This window comes from Lytechinus variegatus, chromosome 7 (genome assembly GCF_018143015.1).
Source record: "Lytechinus variegatus isolate NC3 chromosome 7, Lvar_3.0, whole genome shotgun sequence".
Taxonomy (NCBI): Eukaryota; Metazoa; Echinodermata; class Echinoidea; order Temnopleuroida; family Toxopneustidae; genus Lytechinus; species Lytechinus variegatus.
This window is the reverse complement of record NC_054746.1, coordinates 29,163,766-29,190,016: the sequence shown is the minus strand read 5'-3', so window position 1 is coordinate 29,190,016 and position 26,251 is coordinate 29,163,766. Positions and strand designations below refer to the sequence as shown.

Below are 26,251 nucleotides of genomic sequence, written 5' to 3'. Positions count from 1 at the left end.
GTGGGGACAGAGTAAGCAAAGAAAAAAAAAGAAAGATGAAAAAATAGTATTTTTTAAAGATATTGTGGAGCTGTGCAGTGAAAATGCAGGATAAATATAAATCCATTCCAGAATGTAGTTTTGTTTAGACATGCATAGAAAATTACTTATATAATGGAGAATTAAGTCCATTAATAGCAAATACATGTATTTACAACATGTTATCATAACAAAGGACAAACGCTATATACGGTAATGCTCATGAAAAAGAAAAGTTTTGAATTGCACAATGCCAAATAAAAATAGAACATATTATAACCTTTTCTACTTATTGAATATTCATCCCACTGTGAATAATGGTTTTGATAGAGAATGATGAGTTTGATAATGATAATATTATTTCAATTCACATTAACAGTCATTACAAAAGTGACCTTCATTAATATCTTTTTTGCTTTGTACTATGAAGGAGTTTTTAAACAAAAGTCTACTGGCAGATCCGTCCCATCATACATCACTGCATTGAATCGTTATTTAATTTTTCATTCAATTTAGAGTTAAAGGGTACTCCATGCTGAAAATAATATGATTTGAATAGATTTTTAAAAAATCAGACAAAAAAAATACTGTAAATATGATCAAAATCGGACAAGGAATAAAAAAGTGATGGCATTTTAAAGATTTGCATTATTCTGGTGAAACAATTCTAGGCATGTTTTCATGAATATTCAATGAGCAATCTGATTGTGTCACTTGCTCTTTTGTATTTTTTTACACGAAATTAGGTTGATTCAATTTTTTTCCTTCAAGAACTAAAAAATTTGAATGACAATTGATTTAGTGCTGCAACTTACTTCATTTCAAGGGAGACATATCATTCACACATGTATGAAAAAATGAAAATTATGATTTCATTTACTGACATAAGGAGAAGGAAAGTGGGAATGTGACATGATCAGCAACCTATGACGACATGCATATAACTGTTTTCACAATATATTGCTAAACTTTAAAACTCAATAACTTTGCTATTATCAGATTTCAATGAAATTATTTAAAGATCTAAATATTTTCAGCGCAGAGTATCCCTTTAATCATTATATCAAATCAAAAAATAATTTGAATTGAATTTACATTGCAATAACACAGAAATTCAATCTAATCAAAACTAAGTACATCATTAAATTAAAAAATGAAGTGCCCTATATATATATATCCAGTGGTGCTAAAAAGTTATTGAAACCCACCACAAAATGAACAGATTTAAAATTATTCAAATTCTGCCATCGTTTAGATATTTAATTGTGAAATCAGGTTATCGAATATTACATTCCACATAGTTTGTTTCTCAGGACTCTCTGGTCATTGTAGAACTGTTGTTTATGTTCAACACTCGGCATGAAGGAATGCACTTTCTGATGGGGTTCGCTAACTTTTTAGCACCACTGTATATATATAAATATGACAATAATAATGACATAAAAAGTTAAAAAGCTTCTAACATTTGAAGCAGAAATCTTATCCCCCTACCAAAAAGCTATGATGTAGGTAGTATGAATAAAAATGCCCATTAAACTTTGATATTACTTGCATGAAGCCATGAAGGATTTATTAACCTAAACATTTCAGACTTTCTTATTTTGGAATTATTAATTGTAAATATTCTTAGCTTAAAAAAATAAATGACTAGCCTAAAATAATTTTAGAAATAGTTTTAGAAATGTGAGAAGCTGGGTATCCATATTTATATTGTACTTACGTCACATGTCTCACTAATTTTGTTGTTGAACAAGACCGATCAACAAATATCTGCCAAAAAACATTAATAAAAAATATGATAAAATTTCAATACAAATATTCTTATAATTCTATTTATATCATAATTTAAAAAAACTATTGTGAAATCACTTTACAGTACATGAAAAGGATATTGCAAATTGCTAAATTACTAACCAAAAATGTTTGCACCAAGAAAATCGATGGAAAAGAACAAGAAACAAATTGATTTCAAAATATTTATGTATGCAAAATATTTAACTGACAAACTACCCCCCCCCCCCCCCCCCCGATGAAGATGATTTTCTGAATACAAAATGAATGGGATCTATGAAAATATATATCCATGAATGGTAAGGTCCTAAAATGCAGTGTAGTCCAGTCAACTACAAGTTGTTTTGAATAAATAGAGCAAAATATTATTTTCATGAAAATCAATATGTGAAAAACAAAGACTCTTGGCAGAGTAATCCATTTAAAATGATACAAAAGGCAAAGTGATTGATGAGTTACATTATTGGCTCCAACATTTCCATAAAGCCTGTATGGTGCAAATAAAATTTGAAATAGAAGAAATTTAAAAAAATTTAAACTGTTCCTATTTAACATCAATACTTTTAGTCCTGCGATTGTTCAACACTCTTAAAATTCATTAAAATATTATTTTGTTAGATTGGCACTGGTCTTTAATGTACTCCCACAGTGGCATTCATCAGCTGTAGGAATCTTCATTCTCCCTTGCTTCTGTGCAAACTGCCCTCAACACATCCAAAGCATTCTCATCTTTTCCTGTTTACAAAAAAATAAAGAAAGAACACCAAAATAATTCATTTCATGATTTGTAAATATCATTACACAACATCAATGCAACATTGCTTACAGAGTAAAAGATACATGTATATGATGAATAATATTTCCAAACTACTATGTTGCACACAAAGGCATACTGTTCTCACTTTATGTTTTACCGATTTGTTCTTCCCATTTTTCAAATTATTAATTGCATTAGAAACACAAACTGATAGTCCAATTGTAATTCTTCATAAAGTTATCAGAGTCCCTCTTCATCAATATTCTAATCATCCATACATTCCAAAAGAAAAAGCAGCAATTCTAGTGTATCATATAGTAAAGAACTATTGTAAATGTTCTTGATTCAAAGAACCTTCTTAAAATCAAAGCATGTTTTTACAATCTTACCAATTTCATCATCTTTAACCAGAGTTAATAGACTTCTTGCTAAATCCTCTGTGATTGGTGGAATGTATGATGACATCATCATCTTGCTCAAAGCCGATTGGACAGCCCCAATACTGACCAGATTGCACTCAAGAAGGGACTTGACAACACTGATTAAGCAATGCCAGGATACCTATGAAAATTAAAATCCAAGATTAAATCGAATTAAAAAGCATAGAAAATTGCTGATTTTTTCCCCCTAAAATCATGGTCAATTTCATTCTTGATGACAGAAACAGAGCATTTTACTTGCATTTCCACATCAAATAAATACTTTTTCAACATTGTTTACAACAATGAGTGTATTTACTTGGGGTTTCAGTATTGTGTATTTCAACTTAAACATCTTTTTAGTAGAGTTAGGTGCCTTGACCAGTATGATCTCATATCAGAGAATGAATACAGAACGAAATGATAATGCAATTAACCATTCATAAAATTTATTAAGCATCGGTATCCAATCTCTAGAGTCCTGAAGGTGTTTACTGCCATTACTATCCTAATGAATTGAAATTGAATTGAATACTAATGGCACCTTATGCCTTGGTAATTACCATCTCACCACTTCTCTCCTATCCCAAGCCCCCTCCCACTGAACAATTATCTCCAAATAAGAATAGTAATTGAACTTTTACCTAAAATAATTTATCAATCAAACTAACCTGTGGGTCATCACTACGTGATATCATCCAAGCTGTCCTAGCACTCAACATGGCTCCTGGTGAAATACTCAAAGAAAAATCATCCTTCCACAAACTCAGCAGTCTTTCTAACAGCGTATCAGACTGGTGTAAAGTCACATCTCTTTCCTTCTCTTCACCTTCATGTACATCTCCTTTACTTCGAACATTGTTACCAGTACTTGTATGTCCATGAATGAGACTGGTGAAAACTCCTTCCTCCATACTCTGTTTTTCCTCCATATTGCACTTAATGACTTGCCCACTACCTCCAAGATGTGAGAGCGAACCACTCTCATTGTTATTGCACTGCTTCCCTTCAACTAATCCTTGTGTGGAATAAACCAAGTCCTTACATTTTTCTTTGACATTCTCTGTATCAATTATGCTGCTACTGCTACAGTTCTTGTCAATTAAATGACTGTCCATTGACTGAACACTAGAGCTTTCCCTTTGAGAGACTGTTGGTGAACTACAGACTGAAGTCTGAAGAAGAGTTGGTTGTCTTGTAGCCAAGCCTACACAAAGTTCTACTGTGAGTTGATGGATAGCTTGGTATGCCAATGGGGTAAGATCCTGTACAACGGTGATCAACAACACACAATTATTCATTAATACTTGCCTGCTTAATTGATATTAACTTGTTCACTGCTCAATTTGCAATTTCCACAGACTTGCACAGACTCACAAGCATCCAAAACAATTGTGTCAATGCATAAAAGCGGACACTTAATATCTTATTCCCCCTAACACTGAACATTGTCTCTATGCTCGCCAAGGTGACAGAAAACCTTTGAATTCAATTGGCATTGTTCGACAGTTATCCATGGGAACTTAGATATGTGTGTTTGAACAAAAAGATTATATTTGTTACCTGTCTGTTGTTGATCATAAGCTGAACGCTATTAATGGATGAAGATATACTTTCCGCAGTGTAGCCATTAGTGTCTCCAATTAACACTTGATGCACACAGTCCTGAAACAGACAAAGAAAATAAGAAACAAGGTCAAAGTTTAGTTCTTCATGCAATCAAATCACAATACTACTAAGTATATCAAATATAGCATAACATATTTTTTTAAGTATCTAAACCAAATTAAATTCAATGTATTAAGGTAAACAAGATTGATATAATTTGATTAATTATATATGAATATTTGAAGGCAATATTGGAATAAATATTGAATCATGTTGCATCCTGTATCTCATCTCCATTGTCATAAATAAAATATGTCATTGGCTTTAATATCTCTCTTGTGCTATCTACCTTAATCGGAAATAAAACTTCAAATAATTTCATGACAACACCTACACTACAGGTTTGACAAAAAAATCACAAAGTCCTGGATCCGATTGTTCTATACTCCCATAATCTCCTACCTTGAGTTCTTGAATGACAGCTGAAGGACATGCCCCCTGTCTGTCATGGGAAGCTGGTTTGTCAGGTATCTTCCTATTGGTTGATTCTTTCTTGGTTTGTTGGGTACTCTGAGCTCTGAGGCACTTGGGTAGCTGCAACGTCACCTCCTGTTGTAAAGCACCTGGGATTCAAATGAACAGTTAACTCATTGATTACTGATTTTTGAAATTCCCATTGGCTTAGTACAGAGACCATCTGATTCCAGAATGCAATAGGTTAATCCTTGATTTGACATGGAGCAACAGAGCTCATCAACATTTTTGTCAAAATATTCAGACATAGAAAGACAAAAATTATCTCACCTTCATAAACATAAACAATATGCATATCTATCTTTACAAAAAATATGTATGAAATTTTGTTTTAAAGAAATTGAATTTTCCAATGTATTTGTACACAGATGACATATAAATAGAAAGGTATAAAAAAAAATACAGAAATAAATCTCAATTTTACTTGGAGAAATGTTCAAAACCCCCAAAACGTTTTTCTAACATTATGTTGATTAATGTGAAAACAGATGAAATGAATTAATAGGGCATTTCCTTAAAATAATCAACCTTTTTGTACATCCGACATTTATTTTTCTCAAGTTTTATTTCAATTCATAAACTGACCAAGTCATGGTCCTTTGAGAACATTACAGACTGTCAAAAGAACAACAAATCAGAGACAGAAAATTTCATGAAGGTCCCACAGACATGGGGTCAGGCATCCATATTTTATGGAATTGCCAAATAGCTGAAATCCAAGAATAGTGAATGCTTACTTGGTATTTGTGTAGTAATCCATTTCTCTGTTCGTTCTAAGGCAAGTCTAGTGGTGATAGCACAAGCAGTATCCAATACTGATTCTGATGTATCACAGGGTAACAACACATCAAGAGCTGATCTACTTCGCTTCTTGATAAACCTAGAAATTTAATATAATTATGAAAGTGGAAACAATCAAAATTTATATTCTAAATAACGGTTGTAGTCATTTTATTCATATTTTTAGAATATTGTGATTCTTGGTTTGTCCTATTCTTCTCTTTTCATACAATGATACACATTACAAAGCACAGATAACATAACTTGACATACAAAAATGTAATGCTGATCATTCTGATTGTGTGGAAATGTTTTTATTTTTATCCTGTTTTAATAACGCATATCATCACAAACATAATATTACAATAATATAGCTCTGTAATCACAAGTTGATTCCTTGAGTATGTATTCTAATCAGAGGTCCCCAAAGGTGGTTCACCCATAGTCATATAATTTAATTATTAATTAGTTTAGATTATAACATGAATGGGAGAAAACTCACTCTTTTGCTACTTTCTTGGCATTATCTGCAATCTCTACACTCAGTTTCTCTCCAACCCCCTTAGCCTTGCCTGCCACAACCCCAGTCTCTTTCTTGCTACTGGATGAAACTAACATGTCAGTTAATAGGTTTGGGATCTGGAGCCTGGCTGAAGAGACTAGCGATCCATCAATGTACTTGATGCAGTTGGAGGCCACACGCCCACTCACAAACTCAACGCTCTTCTTCAGGGAAGCAGAATGGATGTGGAAGAAATTCTTCTCAAGTTCAACCTATCCAAAAAAATACAAGAAGAAAATGGTTAATGGTAATGCATGACAAGGGCTGGTGTATCCTTGCCAAATCTTACTGTGGCATTGCCTCCATCCAATACTTACAAAATGGACAGAACAGATATCGACACTGGTGAAAGAGCTCAGTCTCCAGACAATGTTGTTTATGGGCCATCAAATGGCTTGAAATGCTTCAGCACATAGATTTCTCATAAAGTGATTATCATATTTAATTCAATTACTGACAGCTGATTAATGTTGTAATTTCATCTGTATTCTTGTGAGTTCCAGATTCATTTTTGAGATGCAATGAACCACAGATTTTTCCCTTTACTTTTCTTCCGAATCTGGCCAGCCTTTGTCCAAAAATGCATCGAAATTGAAATAATCATTTACCTGAATCATGGACACAGGGAAAGTTACCAGACTAATCATGTCAATCCAGTACACAAACTGCTTCACATAAAACAAAAATAAAGATATATTCCTACCAACCAAAAAAAAACAATGAAAGAAACAAACATTCAAGGCAATACAATGAAGTGTTACCTGTATTTGATGTTGAGTGATAATGGCTGTCTGTGGTACATCCACTGCTATAGGAGTAATCTTCTTGACCGGGGCATTCCTATTATTCATTCCCATACTAGCCTCAGATAATAGTCCTCTCAAATCACCTGCAAATATAAGGTAAATTATGAATTCACTTACCAATTTAAAAGATCATTCACTTTGAACATGGAGCGTGGATATCATCTACTATGATTAAATCTTAATTGCTGTTACATAAAAACAATCACTGTTCAATTTAAATAAAATAATCCTGTCAAAACATACAAAGTACATACAACATATATATACTTTATTCTGTATAGAGGTGAGGTCATTAAAATACTCTGAAATGACATGCAGCAAGCGTCTTTGGTTTTTTTTTTCAAATTTGACTATCCCAAATTCCCAAATGGTCTTCATTCTCAAGCTCCTTCCCAAAGCCAACTTAATACTTGTAAATTGCACATTCCTCCTTGTTTACAAATTTTGACCAAGACATTGCATTGGGTTAATTTCATGTAGATTTCTTCATTCCAGTGATGTACATATCATCCCGCTTGCATGTTACACACCTGTTTTGTGTCAATTTCAAACAAGTATTTCCTGTGTAAGATACAACATGCCAATCACGATATCTTGCCTAGGCTTTACAGTCATTTGGTCTAATACCAATTAGTCTACCTTCCAGCTTGTCTAAGGCATTGACCTATTAGTTCCACTTTCATTTTGTCTGTTGGTCTCTCATCACTTGGTCTATCAAACCATCACCATTTCATAGATCGAATTGCCTAATAGTTTTCCACCTTATGTTCATTTATCAGGTCCATTTGTCAATAAATCAGATTTAACAATGTATAAGATTGACTTACGGGGTATTAGACAAAGTGGGTATTACAATCACTTAACTTAGCTGATCTGAAAATGATAATATACTGATTTATATAGCGCAGAAACAATGTGCATATATTCTACTACGCTGCAATTAAGAGCTTGTGAAATGCTTGAGAACAAATCTAGAAAATGGGGAAAGAGAAATGTACATGTATGGGAATTATTTGAACAGATAGGTTTTTTAGTCTAAGTTTGAACATTTCTACTGATGGACAGGATCATATTACATATGGCAAACCATTCCATAATTTGGGGGCTGCACAGGCAAAAGCACAATCTCACAAAGTTATCTTTGTATTATGAGTAGACTATGTATTATAAATAGACTATACTGTGAGTGGACTAAACCAAATGCTTAATAGAAAAATTTGTTATTGTTGAAAAAAAATGAGATGGGGCTGAATGGGAACCAGACTAGATGAGAATTAGACCAAATTGGATTAGACTAAGTGGTGATTGAACTCACCTAAGAAGGGGCAGCATGTATAAAGTACATGCCTATCAACCAGAGGAAGGGGGTCTAAAGACTGGTCAGATCCTGGCTTAGTACTACGATTATCTCTATCAACACTCACACCGCTCGTCAGATGTAGATTACTGGGCAGAGCTGGGTTCTACAAATAAGTGAAAACAACAAAAAGAAAGTTGAGAATGATGTGAGGATAGAAAATTATTGCAGCAAACAAAGTCAGCTTATAATGCACAAATAGTACAATAATACATTTTGCCTTCAGAATTTCTGATAAAACTATGTAGTCAGGCAGCATATGTCATCTACTTCGAAAAATTGGCTAAGTCTGATTTTTCACTTTTATGTGATTGGTGACATCATAAGGAACAACTTCCAACTTGGTGACAAATTTCTAATGGTTATCTTGACCATGTGAGGGGTCAAAATTGGGTCAATAGGGGTCAATTTTTGGAATTGCCCCGATTGTGTTGAGTCATATATCAAATTGTTTGTCTGGCTATACTGAACAAAAAAGTGTACACAACCATATACTCGTGACCTCCCATTAAAAAGTTATACCCGGAAATGTCAAGAGGTCAACGAACTTTCGTTATGTATATTATATGGCCAATTACACTGAAGGTGATAAAAAGCTAATATTTTCGTTTTTTGTGTTTTGCATGTGTGTACTTTTTTATTTTAATAAGTTCATCTTCAGAAGTCGTTACCCAGAAGATATTAAGGGTCAAGACAAGGTCAGGGAAAGGTCAAGAGGTCAACAAACTTTCACTGGTAGCCAAAATACACTATAAAAGCGGTTTGAATTTAGAAGTAGGTTCTTCATTTTGAAAAGTCTCTAAGAAGACATTATCCATTAGATAAAAAAGGGGGTAAAATGTGCTCATTTAGGAACAAAATAGATAAACAGTGATAGACGTCGAATAGTTTGAGTGTGGTATCATGGTTTATTGCAGGAATACCTTGAAACGACTTGACAAAACCTATAAAAACCGTATCATCTTCATGACGTTATAAGTGCAACCAGCTCTTTCCGAGTTGCTTGATTTAGGAACTCAATTCAAGTTCTTTTCATTTCCAATTTACCAGTCTTTGATATGTAAAGAAACATTTCATCCATTTGCTTTGTACAGAATATTTTAATCAACAGAAAATATTGTAATGTACTGGGGTATATGTGTAATACTATGCTAATAAACACATCGATTGATCAGTGCTCCAACTCCAAAGAAAGATGCCCAACATCTTATTTGACTTAACTTACGAATAAGATAAAGAGGTTAGGATTGAGGATGATATGACAAGTTGGGCTCCAATTGTTCCTTGACTAATTGGAACGAGTGACTGTTATATTATTTCTAACAAAGAGGCAACATTTTTCAGGCATGCTCATTGTAGTCGTTAGTGTCCATTATGCGGATGTGATATATTCTGACCATTTCTGGAGCCAAAAAGGACTGCACAATATTTTTGATTGTGCTGTCATTAACACGGCTTTTCAGGCCTACTATTTTATCAAGTTTTTTTTTCCAGAGCATACAACGTGAATCTAAACTTAATACCTGTTCTCAAGATAGTGATATGCATAGATGCTGATTGTTCTTTTGTCGTTTTTTTTCTCGTACTTTGTGAACTACCTGGATGTTGCCAGAAATAATAATCACATCAAATTTCATTGAAGTAAACCACGGCCATGCCGCAGCGGGCGGAGGTGGCAGCGGCCCCCAGAAATTGTGAAAACTTGCATATTTTTTTACTGAAAGATACATAATAATTGACCAAAAGTATGCACGAAATCTATAAATTTCTCTTTACAATATTCAAAAGCGGCCCCGATGATTAGCTCAGAACAGCACAACACCAGAATTGTGTAGTCCTTTTTGCTGGCTCCAGAGATCGAGTAATGGTCAGAATATATTACATCAGCATAATTGACATACACTTCTACAATACGCATGCCTGCATAATGTTGCCTCTTTGTCAGAAATAATACAACCGTCACACATTTTGAATTAATTAAGGAGCAATTGGAGCCCAACTTATAATATCATCCTCAATCCAAACCTCATAATATTATTCTTAAGTTAATCCAAATGAAATGTTATGCATCTTTCTTAGGAGCTGGGGCACTGGTCAATCGATGTTTATTCTGTTAACATAGTATTACACTTATACCCTACTACAATACAATAATTTCTGTTGATTGAAATATTCTGACAAAGCAATGAAGGAAATGTTTCTTTACATATGAAAGACTAGTGAAAATGAATTGAACTTTAATTGATTTTCTTAAAAAAGAAACTCGGAAAGAGCTGGTTGCACTTATTACATCATGAAGATGATAAGATTTTAAGGGCATAAGGGTTTGTCAAGTTGTTTCAAGGTATTCCTGCAATACCATGATACCACACTAAACGCATTCGACGTCTATCTCTGTTAATCTATTTTGTTCCTAAATAAGCATCTTAATTTATTTAATGCTATAGACTTTTCAAAATAAAGAACCCATAAAAAATGAGACTTCTACGATTCTAGTCGCTTTTAGTGTATTTTAGCTACATGTTGACCTTTCGACCTTTCCCTGACCTTGTCTTGACCCCAATATCTTCTGGATAAGGACCTCTGAAGGTGAACTTATTAAAATCGAAAATAAAAAAAGTACAAAGATGAAAAAGAAAAGAAAGAACCCCCCGGAAAATAGCTTTCTTAACACCTTCAGTGTAATTTGCCATATATACAATGTAACGAAAGTTCGTTGACCTTTTGCTATTTCCGGTCATAACTTTTTTACGGGAGGTCAAGAGTATATGATTGTGTACACTTTTTTGTTCAGTATAACCAGAAAAACAATTCGATGTATAACTCGACACAATCGGGGCAGTTCCAAAAATTGACCCCTATTGACCCCATTTTGACCCCTCACATGGTCAAGATGACCATTAGAAATTTGTCACCAAGTTGAAAGTTGATCCTTGTGATGTCACCAATCACATAAAAGTGAAAAATCAGACTTAGCCAATTTGTCGAAGTAGCCTGTAAATCATGACATATGCTGCCTGACTAATGGGAAAATTGTGAATCTAACAAAGTACAAAGTACTGCCCTTAATTGAATAGTACTAATGGATTCACTGAATCAGCATTTTATATCAAACAAATAAAAGTTTTTGGTCCTGCAAAGTCAGGAAATAACATGCTGAAAAGCTTCAGTTTGTCCATGTTTAATTCTATAATCCAAAAATATAATTAACTATATGAATTATATCACAGACCACATGACTCCAGGGAAGCCAAAAATAGTTCCCTACCCCCCCCCCCATAAAAAAAATCATAATAGGATTAGACGTACCTCAAACAGCCATCCTAACAGAAGAAGAATAAGAAGTGAATTATGGTTGTCAGGATTCTCAGACCATTGTACAGACACTCTCCTAGAAAATAGAAATAGGACATTTTCTCCATGATATCCCCCAAAACAATGAACCCAGGGTTAAGCTCAAGTGGTGACATATATTGTAAACTTTGAGGTTCTGCTTCAATATAAATAGATTGCCAGATATTTTCTGAACTGTTTTCACCCCCTTACCTTTCTTCTTTCTCACTGAGGCATTTCAATGGCAAAAGAAGCTGCTGAAAACTGCTTATCTAAAAAAAGAGCCAATGGAGTAAATTAGAGAGTCAAAAGGGGCCTAAGCTTTCGATCCTAGCAGAATCTTCTTCGGAGGCAAAATGACCACCTTCGGAGACAAAATGGTCATTTTGCCTCCGAAGAAGATTCTGCTAGGATCGAAAGCTTAGGCCCCTTTTGACTCTCTACTGAGGCATTTCATCTGCTTTTACTCTCTATCCCCACTAATACTCCTGCTGGGATATGTTATTATGTTATCAAAATTTTCTGGCAGTTTAGACACAAACATAAACAAAAGATGCCTCTGTTACAAATTCATGATAAAGAATTTTATTTGGGGACAAAATTAAAGTTTTCCATTAACCAGGATGGAAACAGTGTTATGACAAACTTATGTTTTATGACTTACTGTCTATTCCCCACATTGACCGGCCAATAATAGCTCACAGATGAGGATATGTAAACTGACTGTGCTCCATCTATGCATGAAACTTTGTGATTTTGTTTTCAATTGTTTTCACAATTCTGGGCCCCTGATGTGAGCAAATTATAATATCCTCAAAAGGCTGGAAATTGTATGTCTGTAACGTTCAAGGAAACATGTTCTATTCCAATCAAAATGCAAAAAGTAGATACAAGAACAAGACTTTGCATGAGATGTCCGTGGTTGAGAAAACTTACTTGTGAATATCTCCTAGTAAACTGAGTGTTTGGTGATAAACTGGTATCTGAGATGCCAAACCATCCATCATACTCAGATACTCTACAACCCATGGTAAAGTCAGGATCAAACGCTGCTTCGAGTCCGATAGAGACAGACACCCTAGAATGTCAACTGTAAGAGGTGCCTGATCAAAATGAAAAAAATATATATATATATATGTAAGTTCTTGAACACCTTTTGGTTACTTTCCATTCCCAAAGAATTTAGATACATTCATTTAAAGTACTGGGCAATTGCTACAGCCAAGAAGCTGCAAAAGGAGTAAAAAATATATAATACCCAAAACTGTTTGGTATTGCAAAAAGAAGTCACTTCCGCATATAATATGTGTTTTAGAGAATAATGCTTTAGAATCATTTTTGCACAAAAAAATTTAAGTGAAAACAAAAATATATATGGTATAGAATATTAAAGTCTTGCTGCACAAACACCCTCAAATCATGTAATGATGCCCTGAAATATATTACTCAAAATATATGAAAATAGAAATGAACTGGAAGACTTTCTGGATGTATGAATACTTTCGAATAAATGCATTATGTAAATAAACAAGCAGTAAAGTATATATACTAGGAAAGAAGGGGCAAAGTTTTCTATTAAGATGTGGAAAGGGAAAGAGCATGAGTACTGGAAAGTGAAAGTTTTGGAAAATAATAAATAAAAAAATTAACCAATATGTTATAAATAATTTGATAGCTATCTAATCAAAATAAATATACTTAAAGTGATTCAAAACTTACCCTACTCCTCATTGAGATGACATTATCTTTCATGATATCAGGTAGATGACCATCACCTTGGTATGGTAAAAAGACTAGGAACCCCAAGAACTTGGACAACACCCGAAGAGATAACAAACAGGAACTGAAGCTTTCTCTTGCCTCCTTGGAATAAAAACATAAATTTAATAATAATGATGGTGATGATAATATTACTAATAATGATAACAATGACAACAAGAACAACATTACTGCTAATAACAACAACAATAACGACAATAATACTACTACTACTAATAATAATAATGATGTAATAATGACAATCATTATAATAATAATGATAATAATAAATAATGATAATAATATAATAATACTTATATTGATAATTAATATTATAATACTATATAACATTTATAAAGTGCTTGATGAAAATATTGTTATTGAGGCATTGCACATAATCTTAATTGATTGCCAATGTTAGTTGGGAATGCATCTGTGTGATCAATTTAACAGTAGCAAATCAATTCATATTTTTAATTGCAAAAAAAACAAACTCTCACAAGTTATACAAGTGATAAATAGCAAGACTGATGACTGATTTTAGGGTCTAAACAATTACTTGCAACTGATATCAAATATCTTGCATCAATCCACTTGTCTGTTAGATTCCCAGAAGTATCTGCATGTACTTGCTGTTCCATAAAACAATTTCAAATGATCAGATTTTTTTCTTACTTACCGCATCAACGACAGAATTCATATCAACCTGATCAGCAATTGGAAGTTGTAAGTCATTCAGCTGTTCCAAAAATAAGATTGCGAGAGAAATACTAAATTGGGATATATTCATTCTCTACCATATCAATAGTTTGACTTGCTTTATTTACTTACTTTCCATCATATCTTTGAACGGTCAATTACAAACCTGAAAAGACTTGTCTGTTTCACATTATTGAATCCTAAAACATCTTAATATGAAATTGAATGTTAATCCCGATTTTTGCTTTTCTTTCATTATAGTATTCATTAACTTGATATGATCTTCCCCTAGGAGGCTTCTATTATTGAATATCAAACCATACTGAATGCTACATGAACACAATATAGAAGAAAACTTGTTTTTATCAAATGTTTGACTACACCACAACTCATGCTTCAACATAAAGATAAGGGTAAGTAACCCTGGACTAAGACAATTTTTGTAGTACTTTCTGGTAAGCCAATCTGTATAGATCTGTATGGATAGGAAAAATTGTTGAAAAGTGAAAACACTACATCACAGATGTTGTACAGCTTGTGGTGACATAATGTTCAAACAGCACATCAGTAGGGGGTGAACATTAAGATTAATCAACGTATAAAACATAAAGAGAAATGATTTACACTGTGTGAGTCAAAAAAATCTTGACACCTCACAAATCCCCAATTTAAGGGGAAAATATGTCATGAACACAATCATTATATGTGGCCTTACAGAATATGTTTTCCCAAATAATTTGATACCATATTTATGTGGTATGGGTATCACTTGGATGATCAGGAGGTATTCTTTGCAGTGGTGTAAATTTTGATTTGCTCCACAAAGTAAGGTAGGACTGCAATGAATGAATCCAGATGCCAATGATGTTATGATCTACAAGGGTTGCATAAAAATCAATTTCAAAACACTTTCATTAATTTACATTATCATTGTTTAATAAACACGTTTTAGTATCAATTCTAAAATTAATTTCACTGAAAAGAGACTTGCAAATATGTTCACTATCAAAGTCGTGTAGGATTATTACATCATTGGCATGGGTTCATTCATTGCAGTTATGTTTTACTTTGGTACAAAAAAAATTTACATCACTGCAAAGAATACCTACTGATTATCCAAGTGTGAAGACATACCACATAAATATGGTATCAAATTATTTGGGAGAAGATACTCTCTATAATGATTATATGTTCATGACATATTTTGTTCTTACATTTAGGATTTGTGAGGTATCATTTTTTTATTTTTTTTACTCACACGGTAGAAGCTACCAGTACATACCTCAATGAGCTTAGTTGAAAAGCTGTCCATCAAATGTTGGTTGAATGTGTAACTTGATGGAGAAAAAGATTATAAATCAATACAAAATATCAATTTTAATTGATCTCCTATCTAATCATACAGTCATAATCAAGTGTTTTTTAGTTTGTGAAGCTTGAATTATTGGTCTTGTCTGAAGTGTTAAAACATTGAGTCAGAATCAAGAACCACCGAGGGGGAATTGAAATTAGAATGAAGTGTGCTGAGATTATTTCCAGTCAAAGTAGAGCGCCTGCTATGACATTTCATTCATTAGAACAATACAGAAACAGCATTAAATAAACTTGCAATTCAAGTGTTACAGTATTTCTACCTTCACTGATAACCATTTTAAAGTTAACACATCAAAAGAATGCGAATCTGACAAATCAAAAGAAATCTACAGATTCTGAAAAAAAGAGGACATTATTTGGAATTTGTCATATCTTTAAGGTAAAAATCAAACATCTTTAAAAGCAATAATAGTCAAAGTCAATGTGATGTAACTCAAATACCCCCTCACCTCCATATTTTTTCTGTATATCAAGTCACCAACATAAATCAAAGCAAAGGTACTCAATGGGTATGTGAATTGGTGCCAACTTAAATTCACTAGGACCTATTGAGTCACCTTGTTCTTTGTAACTTATACGGTGATAAGCTTAACTATTGAGGTGCATACCTGTTTGTAGCTAGGATGAAATCTCTAAAGAATTCTTGACAACCTTGGAATGAAGGAGGTGGACATGGACCACCGGATGACGTGGGGGTAGAGAAACGCTCCTCTAACCTGATATAAACAAGTATTAAACACAGCGTAAGACAAACATAACATACAGACAATGGATTGGGAGAAAATCAGGAGGATTTGCAATGAAGATAAACGAAAGATATTTGTTACAGAAATAAGTAACAGATGCAATGATATATTCATAATTTCTGTATATTAAAATAAGAATACAGAGATAACATGGCAAATATTAATATGATTAAACATGAACTTGCAAAAGTTGACCTTCCATATATGTAAGTCAAATATTTGCCCAAAACAAACCACTCTTTAAACAAGATTATGCGAAACATATGTTATAGTATATCTCTCTACTACAATGTAAGTTAAATCTCTTAAACTGAATATATTTCTGTGGTACTTTGAAAATTGAGAAAATACAATTATCAATATCATTGACACTAAATGCATTTGAGCATAATTATATGCATTTTTAAGTTTCTGGAAGCAGTATCTCTCCATTGCATTCAATGAACAAGCAACACAAATCTTTATGATTACAATGATAGGGATTTGTGCCAACTAAATTCCATGATATACTGTATGAAATTAACCATGAAGACTTACCTTTTGAATTTTCCTGGATTCGTTCTCCTGAGCTGCTGGATGAAACTGAATTCCTGAGAATCTCCGCTATCGACCACAGAACTATCACCTTGGCACATCTGATGTAAATATGGATGGATGGACGAATGAATGAATGAATATACAAATAAATAAATAAGCATACAAATAAAAAAAATAACGAAAATAAATAACACAAATTCATCCCCAACAAATATTATGTTATACAGTGTATGCACCATTGAAAGATAGAATACTGACAAATATCATAAATCATGCCCCAGTTGCACACTTGTCAATATTCTACCCTTGATAAAATACCAACCTTCAATACATTTGTCAAATATCATACAAGACACAGTCCATGTTAATTCTACATACAAGTGACTTAATCAACAACTGTAACCCTTTTGAATGTTAAGAATACAAACCCAGGGTCTTTGGGTCTCAGTGTTACTTCAACCAGTGATATCCTGCTTCAATAAAACAGATACTCATATCATTGAGGAAAAGAATACTGTTTTTTGCATTCTTTTTAATAAATACCAGACTGCAATTTCAAAATATCTCTACTATCCAAGAATCTACCACTTACTTTCACTCTTGTACAGATACAATGAAATCATGAAAAAATGCATAATACATGTATGTCCTTCCTAAGCATAAATGTGATTTGACATATAAACAGACTATCAGTAAGTATTTTACGTTGGCCATACTGATCATCTAAGAATCTGATATCTAATATCCTCTGAATAAGTTTGAGAGTGTACCTACCTTGATCAATTGTGACTGAAACAGCCTTGAGAAGTGAGTGTAGTTTGTCACATCCATATGTTTCATTAAATCCCTACAAAGAATCGGCAATATACTTAACAGTTAGAATGCCTCTCTTTTACACAGAGAACAATTAATCTTGTAACAAAGTCAATTGAAGAATACAGTATTTATAATGGCGAAAATAGTCAAATTGACTGATTGCCAAATAATATTAAGAATCCCCCTACCCTGTGTGTTACTATAGTAAATTTGCATAGTCTACAGCATGTTGTACATGTACATCAGTCATCAAGGGATAGTCTCTATCATACTAAGTTTATATGTCAGATAAGTTTCACTATATGATAGTAATGTTACCATAAATGATAGATACACTTTGTTCTTTTACAGGAAATGTCACTCTGGTATCAAAAGTAATACTTTTCATCATTGCCATATGAAAGCAGAGCACATTCATTTCCCGATGGTGTAGTTTACCTGATCTTGTGAGTCAGTTTATCTTGCAGCTTCCAGCCTGGTTTATTGTGATTATCTTCCCAGTCTCGAACCAAGCTGTAGAATCCATCTCTGTGCAGGAAGAGAGTGACACAGACATTGGGTCAATGATGGATCAATCTATACTATCTGTGGCAAAAAACTTGAAATCAATTTCAAATGAATTCAGATTCCCAAATCAATCATAAATTTTCATATTGATTGCAAGATGACAGCTGATTTTTCGTCTGTGAATTTCCACGGAAGGTAAAAATTGAATCACTCGTAAATCCTACAATTCAAATTTCATGTTCAACTGAAATTTAAAATTGACTGTAAAGAGGCTACCTGTGGGACAGTCATTGATAGGTAGATCATATTAAAAAAAATGTACTGGTATCAGTGAAATGAGAGTAACAATGAGTAATAAGGCTGCAACATACACAAATAGAGACAATCGGTTTGTTATCTCTATTATCACTACCTGCTTTCTGTAATCATGATAAAATGCACATCTTATAAAAATTTCCGAACCATCTACCCCCCCCCTTCACAAAAGGCAATACATCAATTATAAAGTAATGGTTATATATCTAAATGATCTCTTCTATGTTTAATTTAATTGATATTCCCTATTAGATAACTTGAAAGCAAGAAAGTTTTTATGATTAAGAAAGCTTAATTTCAAATACTGAGCAATCACTGATTTGTTTGTTGCACAGGACATTCTATGAAGTGCCTTATCTGTGATTTTTCCTGATAATTCTGCTCTTAGCCAAACTACATGCAAGGATTTCAGTAACACTTGTCAGTAAAATTCATGGACGAGATACTTAGAGTGATCCGTGTGCATCAAAAATAAAGGAAAGAGGACAAAAGTGAAAATTTAATACCTCTGTTTCTTGAAGCTGTGGAAGGAAGTATCACTAGGGAAGTTCTGTCTGTTGTCTGTATCAGCCAAGAAAGGAACAACCTGCATGGGGGATGTGATTGCAGCTTGAAGTCCAGACTCCAATGGGCAATGTTTGGTGACCTGTTCAAGCCTAGTCTTCAGCTCGGGATTGAACTGAGAGACCACTGAGCTGTCTGCCAAGAGGCGCAAGGTGCTCTTGTCAAGCAGAGATAGCACTCTATGTAAAGACATACAAAAAAAAGGGGGAATATGAATTGAAATCTATTGGAAACAGAAAATTTAACATGTACTTCTACACTGTTGAACATGCACAAGAAAAAAAATATCTTGAATGTCATCATATTCTTCATCTTCTGAATGCTAATGATCTCATTTTATCATGAAAAAAAAGATAGCAATCAAAGTTTTTCTGGCAGAGATTTGAAAATGACCAATGAAGAATTGCCATACCATCATATCATTATCACTTGGAATAAGCTTATTCTTTTCCAATTCTTTTCATCCCTTTCCTTTCTATTAAACTCAACTCAAATCCACAAAAGATTTCAAATGAAATGTTACTTCGGTATCTCTGAAAATTCGAAGTGAGAAAAGAGACAGAATATATTAATTGTGCCTTTGATATACGCACATACCCATCATAAGAAATGATTTTAAACTATGAAAGAAAAATAATTAGTTGTTACTTACACAACCAGCCTGCCAAGCACTGCTGCAGCAAAGTACACACAATTATGGATTGTTGAGAGATAATTAATGTCTTCGATATCATCTTCCAGTGAATGTATACCATCATCTTCATCAAGTTTACTACCCTTAGCCGTCAAAAGCTGAATCAGGAAGTATAATTCCACAGCCAAATTTGGCACAAGGCTTTCTGCAGAAAGACAAGAAAAAGACTGGACAAGGTGGCTCAACTACTGTTGCTTCAAATTTCATTTGTGAGCCATGAGTAATAAGATTTGATTCCCACGACTGCACTAACATCATTTGGCAATGAAAATTAATCATTTTAAACTTTAAACCAGGTGTAAATGGCTATCAGCAGTACACATTCCCAAAATGCTGTGAGAACTGTAAAGGTCATCTTACTATGCACTTACAGCAGCATCTCATCTAATGTTAACATTATTATTGATGCTTTTATTATTTTGAATTAAAAATTAAGTCTTGTCACTTTTTGCCTTTTGTTTCATTCAGTGAAAAAAAAACAAATAGTTACAATAGCTATATCATGCTTTGTTGTGGCATTCAAATTTCAAGCGGTCTGCACTACAAGCACAGACCAATATTCTACGGACATTTATCAAGTACAATGTAGGACAAGGTAAATCATCCATTTGTTAGCATGGAATATCTCTTGAGGAAACATTTATATTGCATGTCCATACCTTGCAGAAATGATGCATAGAGTTCTGCTATGAGGTCCAGTTTGTCATGCCTTGTAACTTTTTCCACATCAGGTGGTATTGCCTCTGTCATGCTTGAAACTGAATTACTGCGCATAAGTTTGGTTGGAGTGTGAGCCAAGGTTGTACCCTTTGGAGACTGAAAAATAGACATTCCTCTTGGGGACTGTCCTAATGCATTTGGAGAAAATGGACTACTTTCTGGTTGAGTTTTCTGTTTCATCTTTTCCTGCTTCAGCAACTCCCTCTCGCTTTCGAGAGATTTTTTCATTTCGTAAGTGTCTCTTTTAGTTGCTGTGGTCTGACTGACAGGCGGGTTAAAGGCATTGGTCTGGGGATTTTGACCCTGGCAAGAAGAGGCTGGAGAAAGGAGTGTGGTGACTCTTCGCCTGTCTCCGCTACTGGTAGATACTGCAGTTGGAGTTATCCTCCTTGGTGTGACTGTTCTTGTTGTATTAGCACCCATTGGAGGGAATTCTAGGGCATTTTCTAAATCAAACACAGGAGGTTTGTCAATATACTTCAGTTTGTTATGTCCTTTTGAGCCGCTGCTCTCATTCTGTCCCATCTGCTTTCCTTTACCTCCTGAGCGACGTTTATTTGATGAGCCTTTATGTGAAGATGAACTGTCACAGTTGGAATCTCCAAAAGGACTCTTTCTGCCCCTTCCTCTTGACTGGCTTTCAGGAGTAACCAAAAACTGAGCTAGAGTCATAGATTCATCCTTCCTTGATCCAGATCCTGGGGTCTTCCTCCTGGAGCCTGTATCACCACCGCTCCAAGACACTTTTCTCCCATGTCTTCCATCCGTCTTTGATGGTGGAGTATGTGGCGATTGTTCTTCTGCTGGGAATCTTGAAACAGGGGTGAAATCTTTGTCTGACCAGCTGGACTGGCGGTTCCCAGTAGCAAACAGTTGTGTACGATTGACCTTTGAACCTTCACTGCGTGGAGGACGTGTTTGACTGGCTCTTTTCAGTTTTTGTAAGCTGCTTGGTGTCCTTGCTGGAGAAGAAACAGCAGACGATCCCCTGCATACTAGGTGAGCCGTCTGATCTCTCAGGCTATTGATGAAGTATGGTAGGAATTCTGTCTGCAGTTTGGTATCCCTCAACAGATCAACAAATTCAGAATTCTACAGATGTAAAAACAAGAATGAACAATGAAAATAAAATCAATAGATGTATGAAAACAAATCTTTAATAGCTAAACATAGAAGTTTTATAATGTCATTCTCTATGTTGCTATTGCCAGTCAACTGGTAGTAAGCAAAAATAGCTCCTGATCGCATGCAGGTTGTAACCATGAATAAACAGACATTTTGCATACTTCAAATACTGATTTTTTTTTATATAAAAACATGGGTCTTCTTCAAAGAGAATTTTGGTGTGTGAATAGTGAACACAATCACTCCTAAGTCCACTGCCTTATCACTAAGAATTGCAATGATGCCTCATGAGGTGGGCCCTGGATGGGAAACCCACCTAAATGTCATGACTCATGTGCGTGTACTAGTCGATACAAAAAGATATCAACAAAAAGCATAATTATATGTGTCCTCTCATACATGCATACTCTGCCATTTTGGAATGGTTCCATGCTTTTTCATTGGATAGGCTGGATGTTGATTTTTTTGGAGCCGACAAACTTTCAGTCATCCCAAATGACTATTTCTTGCCCATTTTTTGGCAAACCAGTTTTAGCTTGATTTTTAACCAGATTTACTTTACAAGCTCTTGAATATCACATAAATTTCAACAAAATCTGGTAGTAGGAACAGTTCTATCTGGACATTGGAGAGTAGACTGCTGGGTTGAATCAAAGATAAAGCTAAAATGGGGATAAAATTAGCTAAAATGCGAAAATCAGTTTGCTAAAATAGGCATTTGGAAGTTTGCCTTTATAACTTTCCATTGATGCCCACTGCCCATTCAATGTCTCTGCAACTTAGGACTAGCTACGGGCTAAAGCTAAATGCTGTCAGTTTCACTCAGAGTCAGACTCAGTGACTACAGTATGATTTTCAAACTTTTTTTTCCTTTTTCATGGAAATAAACTGGAATTATAAATTTATGGATCAAGTTTAAATGCAAACATACATTACTTTTATCAAAAAGAACAAAGCGAAAAATTTGTGACAGTTTCCCCCCCCCCCCCAAAAAAAAAAAACGAAATCTCAAACATGGCCTTCAATTTACAGAACGTGAGTTGTAAGAAATTAGAACAATCTACTTGATAAATTGTAGAGGCAAAGACATTATTAATCAATATAAATACATAGATAAGCAATTAAAATAGATTAAAATAAATGAACTTCCGCACATAAAAATAATTAAACACGACCTATGACTCTCTCCATATATATAACACAAAAGAAAAAAAACACTGAACACAAATATATTAAATGATTAATGAATACATTAACTAATCAATACAAATACATCACAAAAGAAAAAAAACACCAAACACAAATAAATTAAATGATTAATGAATACATTAATTAATCAATATACTGTAAATAGATCACAAAAAAAAAACACCAAACACAAATAACTTAAATGATTAATGAATACATTTATTAATCAATATAAATAGATCACAAAAGAAAAAAACACCAAACACAAATAACTTAAATGATTAATGAATTCATTAATTAATCAATACAAATAGATCACAAAAGAAAAAAACACTAAACACAAATTAATTAAAAGATTAATGAATACATTATTTAATCAATACAAATAGATTGATAAATGAATGAATAATGAAAAACTATATTCATACATAAGTAAATCGACAGATAGATTTCTGAAAAAGGAAATTGGAGCCCCCCCACCCCCTAAACTGGCGCCGCCCATGATATTCTTTCCTTGTTTATTTGGAAAATAAATTAGAGCCCCCCCCCCGGGAGGGGGCGCCGCCCGTGATAATTCTCATCGTCCACCGCGCGGGGAAACAAGCCCCACGACCACGTTATTTTCCACTTTATAACAGTGTAAGGGGCCTCGATAACAAGTATACTATATAGCCGTCATCTGAGCCCAACACACATGCGAATGCTGGGACAAGCGCATTGGACGGGGCCTGTTTCGCGACTATCTTCGGATGCAAGCTTAATATATACTCGTAATATAGGCCCCCGCTACTGTGTTGGACTCTTGGAGTATCTGAAGTGCCGTAGTGCGGCCTATATTAGTCTTGAGGACGCAATGATGATGATTTTTTTAAATATGTCATATATTTCTTCATCATTGACGTCTTGACACTCTCTCCATAGTGCCTTCAGCGAACGACCAAAACAAAGATGGATTCCCCAAAAAAATCCATCCTTTTAAACCGAATTAAAGAGCATTCATTTAATTTTATTAATTCTTACACCTTCCTACGCCTAATGCGTAGGAAGGTTTTAAATATTACTATTTAAAAATGTAAAAAAATGAAGATTTCTTACCTAACTGATGCCGCGTAGACCCCTCGTTCCACATGTAAACAACGGAAATACAATAGCGTCGACCCTTGAACCGCTTATGTATGACGTACTTCCGGAAAGCAATGCCGTCTAAACGAACAATTTAGAGATAAAAAATCTTATTTAACAAATATTACAATTAAATTGTTCGTTAAGACGGCATTGCTTTCCGGAAGTACGTCATACATAAGCGGTTCAAGGGTCGACGCTATTGTATTTCCGTTGTTTACATGTGGAACGAGGGGTCTACGCGGCATCAGTTAGGTAAGAAATCTTCATTTTTTTACATTTTTAAATAGTAATATTTAAAACCTTCCTACGCATTAGGCGTAGGAAGGTGTAAGAATTAATAAAATTAAATGAATGCTCTTTAATTCGGTTTAAAAGGATGGATTTTTGGGGGGCATCCATCTTTGTTTTGGTCGTTCGCTGAAGGCACTATGGAGAGAGTGTCAAGACGTCAATGATGAAGAAATATATGACATATTTAAAAAAATCATCATCATTGCGTCCTCAAGACTAGGCCTATATAGTACTATACTCGTGAAACAGGCCCCGCGCATGGACATTCCAAGCCACTCAACACAACAGCGGGGCCTATCACGAGTATATATACATGTAGTGAGGTGAAGTTAGCAACCTAGATATTGAGGTATGGTCGATTACAATTTTTTTTTCGAGCGGGGCCTACATGTATATCACATATGCCGCCCTTTCCCATAGAATTTAGCATTTCAAAAAAAATCGCCGAAGTGTCCGATCTACCCCTTGTAGTATCTTTGACTTGTCGGACAAAACCTCCGACAAGTCCTGTCATTCATGAATCGCTCCCCGGAGACAGGAGAAATCATATTCATTCAATGTCAGAGTAATCCACATCCTGAAATGTGATGTGATGTGATGAGGTTTACACAGATATAAACGAATGGGACTACGATATATTATTGAGAGATTTGGTCTACACATTATGAATGTTTAATAAACCATGAAATGAAAATCAAAATAATTCATAGGGAACAAATAAACTCACATTAGATTTTCCGTCAACCAACCAGTTCAATACTTCTTTAATTGACAGCTTTTTGGACAAAATATGTTCCAAGATCACCGCCATTTTTAAAAGGCACAGCTGATCGAGACTGGTAACAATTATTTCCTGTTAGATCTCTAGGTCGCATCGCCGATCGAGAATCGACTCCAAAACAAATAGCGCAACCTCGTTACCCTTATGCATCCGGCCAAAGAGTTTGGCACAGTTGTCCGAAGCTGCGATTGTACAGCAGAAGCAGCCAACAGTAGCGTAGCCTACGGTACCGGTACGTACTATCTGAGAAAGGGCATATGTCTGTCGGAATTTCGCGCCGTTTGCGAGCTTAAGATGATAAACAATAGGGAAACAGCGTGCATATAAACGGCACAGAACTCAGAGACAGAGACTGATACTTGTCAAACTTACATGTAGCTTCATCTACTTCACCAATCTCAGCTTCATCTACTTGTCAATTCCTATGCAGTCCTAGGCCTAGTAGTACATTTTCATATTGTTTTGTCATTGATTTTTAGATTACAACGCTGATTAATCGTCGATATTGAGTCTTCTTTGTTGTCATCAAAATGCCGAAACGACCGAATCCCTTCTCTGGTGACTTTTGCCCTTTTCAACTGAAAACATTTGTGACTCAACGACAAGTTAATATGGGGGTCAACAAGGAAGCAAATATGAAAGTGGTCTATGGTGAGCATCACATTATGATTGTGTTATAAAAGAGCGACTGTTATTAATGTAGATCTAGCCATCTAGGCCTACATGTAGAATACACATACATGTAAATATAGGCAACTGGTAATTTTTTCCAGCTGTTGCCATTGCTTGGCTTGGCCATCTGCTTTACTTTAGTTTACTTTGCATTTTGCCATGTTTGCATGTTTGGAGCTGCATGAGCTGGCGCTGGGTCTATTTTGTCTCTGTTTCAAAGATTATGTTAGACCCCTATCTTGACACTTCATGATTTTACTAATTCACCCACAAAATGCATTTAGAATTGATTGTATTTTTACAGGTGGGGGGCTTAGGCTAATTTTTAACTACATGTAGGCCTAGAGAGTAGAGTCTAGGTCTAGACTCTAAAG

At 34.4% G+C, this 26,251-nt stretch overlaps 1 protein-coding gene across 1 annotated transcript; it reads right to left on the bottom strand.

Annotated features, from left to right (window-relative positions):
* Positions 1-2,026: 2,026 nt before the first annotated feature.
* On the bottom strand, positions 2,027-25,301 carry LOC121418930 (codanin-1-like). The gene is made up of 22 exons (XM_041613143.1): positions 25,152-25,301; positions 20,635-21,787; positions 19,934-20,120; positions 19,224-19,460; positions 18,334-18,423; positions 17,854-17,926; positions 17,080-17,177; positions 16,405-16,512; positions 15,705-15,756; positions 14,403-14,462; positions 13,685-13,828; positions 12,902-13,068; positions 11,942-12,023; positions 8,591-8,738; positions 7,231-7,358; positions 6,410-6,681; positions 5,865-6,007; positions 5,056-5,216; positions 4,549-4,650; positions 3,657-4,250; positions 2,956-3,127; positions 2,027-2,544 (listed from the first exon to the last, which is right to left on the bottom strand). The coding sequence occupies exons 1-22, from the start codon at positions 25,233-25,235 to the stop codon at positions 2,468-2,470; spliced, it is 4,332 nt and encodes a 1,443-aa protein (XP_041469077.1). The 5' UTR covers positions 25,236-25,301; the 3' UTR covers positions 2,027-2,467.
* Between the last annotated feature and the right edge of the window lie 950 nt (positions 25,302-26,251).